Source organism: Triturus cristatus, chromosome 1_1 (assembly GCF_964204655.1).
Source record: "Triturus cristatus chromosome 1_1, aTriCri1.1, whole genome shotgun sequence".
Taxonomy (NCBI): domain Eukaryota; kingdom Metazoa; phylum Chordata; class Amphibia; order Caudata; family Salamandridae; genus Triturus; species Triturus cristatus.
Window position 1 is genome coordinate 497,726,804 of NC_140579.1, and position 6,000 is coordinate 497,732,803.

The following is a 6,000-nucleotide window of genomic DNA, read 5'->3' on the forward strand; positions in this document are numbered from 1 at the left end:
CGAATAGCCTGGGGGCAAAGCCGTGTTCCAGTCCGGGCAGGAGGCCGCATTGGTCCACGTTTCTGTAATAAAAGCAATATCAGGGGAATGAGCCGTTAGCAACAGTTCCAGTTCTACTTTATGTTTAGTTACGGAACGTGCATTTAAGAGAATCCCCAACAAGAGGTTCCCAGAGTTTACCCGTGAGGCTGGGGTTAATGCCCGAGTCAGCGTGTCATAGGGACCAGTCATCGGTTCCACCCCCACCCTGTTACTGTCCCCAATCCTGCAGGAGGCAATACTCAGCCCCCCTCCATCGTCCCCTTCCATCCTGGCCATTGAGTAACGACAACCCGGGCATGGATACTTATGTGTATCATCATGTCCGTGCAGGGGGATGCACTGCGGGTGGCTCCTCACCTTTAGCTCCAACAACCTCTCTCGAGTGTACTGTACAACATGCGTGGTAACTAACGGCATGGCTTCTGGCGTATTCCTGGCGCGGACGGGCGTAGACGGGCTTGCCTTTGGCGCGCCGCCGGCGCGCCCGCTGCGCGCGCCTCCGTGTGTTATATGGCAGCAGAAGCAGGCACTAGACCGCTGACCTACCCGGAAGAATGTGGGCGGGCCCGCTCGCACGGACGGGCACCACGCACCAGAAGGAGAGGAGCCGGGGGAAGTGCTCCAGAGGTCAGGAAAAGTATGTTAAAAGCTCAGAGTATTGAGCGCTAAAACCATTATTAAAACAATGTCTGCTGTACACGTTAAAACACAATCCTAAACGTACTGCCTTAAAATATTCTGAAGTGGTATCAACAGCTGTCCAAACAGTTCACTGGTACAGGAGCACATTCGCAGCCCGCACCCCACTCTCAAACTCCGACTCTGCTGTTCTCAACACACCGATGTTAAGCTGCTAAAATAAAGAGATCTTCCTCCCAACCCATTTCATGATCCTTATCAGAGACCGAACACCTTATATGACCTTGGTATATGGAGATCTTAAAGTTCTCCTATGATCGTACTAAGGCCATTGGTTCCGCCGCCAGACTCTCAGACAGCTGCTAAGAGCGCATAGTGCGTTTTGCCACTGCTATGTACTTTTAGCACTTTAGGAGTCTTCTGCAGGGTTCTCAGATTTCTCATTGACTAGAGTGATAGGGGTCCGGTGTCTCTGAATTTTGTGAGTGAAGTCTAATCAGACTGTTCAGTGTTTAATATTAGGGCTCCTTGGTGGCGCTACTGTTCAACAAGCATCCAAGACCTCCATTACTAGCTGGGTTTGTTCTGTATTTGGAGGTCCATGCACAGATGGTATCAGTCTCTGGAAGGCAACCATGCCCCGTTCTTGAGCACAGAAGTCGTTTTGCAATTGTTAAGCAGCAGGGAGGGTCCCATGGGAGTTCTAGGTGGAGCAGCCTTTGCATTCTGTGGATATGCTCTAAAAAGCAGCTTTAGGTCAGTTTTGTCAAATTCCTCTGAAAACATTTTCAAGTATATGTTGGCTGGCTGTCTTTCCAAGGTACAACCTTTTAACATCTTCCCCACAAGTTTGGAGAAAAGGGACTTATCTGTGCAGTAACAAGTTAATCATTGTGTGAACTCCTCTGCTAGTCATTAGACACATCCTTCCACATCAGCCCACAAACTAGTATCTTTTTCATCTATTTCTGACAGGGCACTAAACTGGTTGAGAGGGGACACGCAGCACTTTATAAATATATAACTATGTAAGAATCATTTGATGAACTTTCTTAATAACATGGTGTTAGAAATGGGATTTCTGGCTGGCTAAGGCTTGCGCCAAAGCTAGGCAGAAACCACCACTCTAGTCAGGGCAAGGAAGTTACACGCCAAAAATAACCCCTGCTCACCCCCTTGGTAGCTTGGCACGAGCAGTCAGGCCTATCCCGGAGGCAATGTGTAAAGCGTTTGCACACGCACGCAGCAACAACACCCTAGGTGCACCACAAAAGGGACCACACACAAGGTTATATATAAAAATAGCCTTTGTATTATCATAAATACATTAGAAACATAATGACATAATATACATTGTGCCAACTGGCACTAGGCAATATTCACAGGGGACTATTTACACATGACAGGGTCAATGGGGCCACTGTCAAAACCATCACAAATCACCACTTGTAAATGTAGCACAAATAGTAAATGTAGCGCACAACCAGTAACTACTGGTTAAGTTAGGAACTTAGCATGAGATTCTGCAATGTAAAACAGAGGATGCATGAATCACTTTAGACATCAAACCACATTATGCGCCAACCTTATAAACAATAAATCACATTAGGCATCGGTATCACCAGTATAGACACAGGGTGCCCCAAGCGGGGGCACTACACCTGGAACTGGCCCCAGGCCAACTGGCCTCTCTCAGGAGCTCCAAATGCCCAACGTCCAGAATGTCAGGGCTGGCTGCAAAAAGCAGCAAAGCAACATGTGCAATCGCGCAGGCCTAAACGTGGAAGCTGCCCACTAAGTGCTGGGCAGCTGTGAACATGAGCACGGGCACCAGCGTGCCCCCTGAGCCCCTCTCCGGGACTCTAATAAACTATGTCCCCATGTAGCAGCTGCCTGCGCTCTCGCAGAGCAGCTGGGAATGGTACTGGCACCTGTGCCCTGGGGAGCCCCCTCGGGGACTCTAAAAAATAAACTGTGCCCCACAACGTTGGAGTCCCACTCTGGGACTCGGAAACCCAAGATTGCCAGATGTTGCAGCTGCCCACTGTCCAGCGGGGCAGCTGTGGAGAATTGCGTGGGCACCTACGGGGCTTGGGGGAGTCCCCCTTGGGGACTCTATCTGAAGAAATGCCCCCAGAACGTTGCAGCGGCCCGCCACGGCGGTGCTGCTGTAAAGATTCACACAACACTAGCACCACTGAGCCCCTCCACTCACTGGAAGCTCGGGGATTCCTTTGGAAGGTCACCAGCAGCCTCACCTGGAGTCAGGAAGCCACCGTTCGCAGCGAGGCTCCTTCCAGCCCCTTACTTCGCCGTCGGGGCTCTCCTTTCCTGTGGCAGCAGGACCATGTATGTGGGGTGGGCTCCTGCCTGACTTCAGCACCAGCGAGGCTCTCCCCGGCCTTTGGGAGCCCAGCGCGCCATACGCTGTGCTGCCTCTCCCTTCCGGCCGGGCTCAGCTTCCGTCTCGCAGCCCGCCCCCGGAAAGTAGCCTGACTTCCGGTTTAGCCCGGGTCGCGGCGGTGAATTCCTTGGGAAGGCAATACGGGGTAGGCTCCCGTTCTGTGGCGAAAACGCGGGGTGGGCACCCACTATTAAATTCAAGATGTGGCGAAAACACGGGGTGGGCACCCGCTATTAATTAAACACCCGCTAGTAATTAAATTCAATATGTGGAACGCGGGGTGGGCACCCGCTATTAATTAAACACCCGCTATTAATTAAATTCAAGACGTGGCGAAAACGTGGGGTGGGCACCCGCTATTAATTAAACACCCGCTATTAATTAAATTCAAGGTGTGGCGAAAACGCGGGGTGGGCTCCCACTTTAGAAAGGCAATGTGGGGGGAATCCCACACGTTGCAGCTTCGCGCTGCAAGCCACCAGCGCTCCCCAGAATGAAAGTAAAAGAGCCCTTAGGAACAGAGAGCCCTAGCGCTGTCCAGGCGTCCAGTCCAAAGTCCAGGGTCAAAAACGTAGCGCTCTTCCAGATAAAAGGCAAAGTTCAGGGGGGCACAGGCAGGCCAGCACACAGGGCCCTCCATCAGGGAGGCAGTCCCTTGTGGCGGTTCCTCCTGGAGCCCAGCAGCAGCAGCCCCCTAGCGTCAGGACAAGCACAGCAGAACCATTTCATGGGGTCACAGCCCCTTCTTTTATACACATATCCCCTTTTGTCACACAGCACAGGGCTGGGGGAAAACCAGGTGCAACTGGTTTGGGGAGCTTTGGAGCACTTCGTTGTGCTCAGCTCCTCTCTCCTTTGTCAGGTGGGGGCTAGGTGCTCAGACGCACCACAGGGGGCGGAGCCAGCATTGTGGAGGGAAGGCACAGTCCTATTCAGGTCCCAGGTGCAACTCCTCCCTCCCATCTAGATGTAGATCTCTCTATTCACCACTGGGCTGACTCACCCTGGCTCCTGGAATTCCCCACACCATCCAGCACCTGTCAATCACAAGCCAGGCATGCACTCCACATCAGGCAGGCAGACACACTGCGCACAGAAGTGCCAACTTCTAAAAGTGGCACTTCTATAGTTATAATAAATCCGCACACATCATTGCGCAGCATCTATTCTTACGAGTTCGCACATACTAAACTTGACCCTGCACTCCTCTCACATCAGGAATTACCATGGACACACATATCCCCAATGCATTCCTATGGGAGGGCAGGCCAATCTCACCACACGCACTCAGAGAGCGCACGCACTTTACACCGGACCACCAATACCAGGTCACAGGAAAGGCAAAAAGTTTAGGGGTGAACCTGCCAAAAGGGCCAAGTCCAGCACATGGCTTAATATTTGTATCCTAATATATTACCACTCTGGTGTCTTCACAATTAAACCGTATATGACTGAACCTACTTCATGACATGTGACCAACCATGTATCTTAACCTCTAATTCAATGTCTGTGTTCATAATATGCTGTCAGTGCCCAAGGGAATGATGCAAATTATTTCTTTCTTTGCCCTGCCCATGACGCTGCAGGCACATGTATCTTATTTGATCTTCTCGTGATCTTGTTCTCAGGGAGACTACCGTCAGATGGTACATGAGCTCGACGAGGCTCAGTACGTCGAGCTGCGAGTGATGGTGATGGAGATCAGGAACACTTACGTAAGTTCCATTTCTAACTCAGCCGCTCTGAGGGGTCAGTTTGTATGAGAAGCTCAAAGCTGAATGAATAGGAGGGCTGGTTCCTACAGGCATATCCCCTTGCAGCGGAGCAGAGTAGCATGCTTGATGTGAAGCCCAGGACTTACTTCACAAGCTAGCTGGAATCTCATCCTAACCCATGGCATTGACAACCTTCCCCACCCCAAGACCCCAGCCCTAAAAAGAGAATGGGGTAATAGTGTGCTTGTGGGATGGAAGTTTATGTCTGAATAAAGATGTGATGCGGTGAGGGTAAAATACTTGAAATTAGTGCTTATTCTGAATGACGTCTCCTTTCTCTTAATAGTCTAGGCCATCCTGTACGACATTGTCATGAAGAACTCTGAGAAGATCATCAAGCCGCGAGGACGGGACAAGGTTCTGATTTACTGAATATACTGAGCACCCACCCAAGTCTTCATTTTTATGTCTCGTTGCCTTCCTAACAAGTTTCATTGCACTCTACGTACCATTGAGTAATAAAATTGTGCCCCGAACTGTCTATTTCCCTTTCTTCACTTTTCCATTTATGCAGAATCAAGAACTCTTGAAATCAGGACACAAACACATGCACTTATTAATTTAAGATGTGTAATAAATGAATAAATATGTGGAACAACTACAGAACAAGCGCTCCTTGTATCTCCCTTGTTGTTTGCTTCCTTCTTAAGGCTTCAGCCACATCTACACTTGTGCCTGGTACTGTCATTTCTCTTGCCTATGGCTCTTCTTTTTGACAGTGAAATTCTCGTGCACTACCATTGGCCACAGAAGCCAGCTTGGCTATCTCGCAGTTGAGGTGCTGGTTGGTCCAGTCACTCCTGATGTCATCAAGGTGGGCGTCAAAATCTACCAATTGCCTGTATGCTTTGGATTCTAATATGAGTCTTGCCGATGTGACGGATTTTCCCCAATTTTTGCCACATGATCCTAGAAATAACAAGCATTGGCATAGCCAATAGGTCTCACCTTTGGGACCTTATAAGTATTTAATCATGCAGGACAATATTCTTGGTGCAACATCAACTGCTGCATGGCTAAACACTTATAATGTCCCAAAGGCGAGACCTATTGGCTATGCCAATGATTGTTAATTTTACAGACTAGTACTCCAGGTATAGCACTTCTTTTTCCTCAGCTGCTCACTAGGATGTGGGAAGG

General features: G+C 49.8%; 1 protein-coding gene across 1 annotated transcript in view; it reads left to right on the forward strand.

Annotated features, from left to right (window-relative positions):
- LOC146870470 (proteasome activator complex subunit 1-like) overlaps positions 1-5,462 on the forward strand; it is a 244,571-nt gene extending 239,109 nt beyond the window's left edge. Inside the window, exons 4-5 of the mRNA XM_085641893.1 lie at positions 4,714-4,800; positions 5,147-5,462. Coding sequence (XP_085498019.1) covers positions 4,714-4,800; positions 5,147-5,176 — 117 coding nt within the window. The 3' untranslated portion in view covers positions 5,177-5,462. The remainder of the gene's footprint in view (positions 1-4,713; positions 4,801-5,146) is intronic.
- The last annotated feature ends 538 nt before the right edge of the window (positions 5,463-6,000 follow it).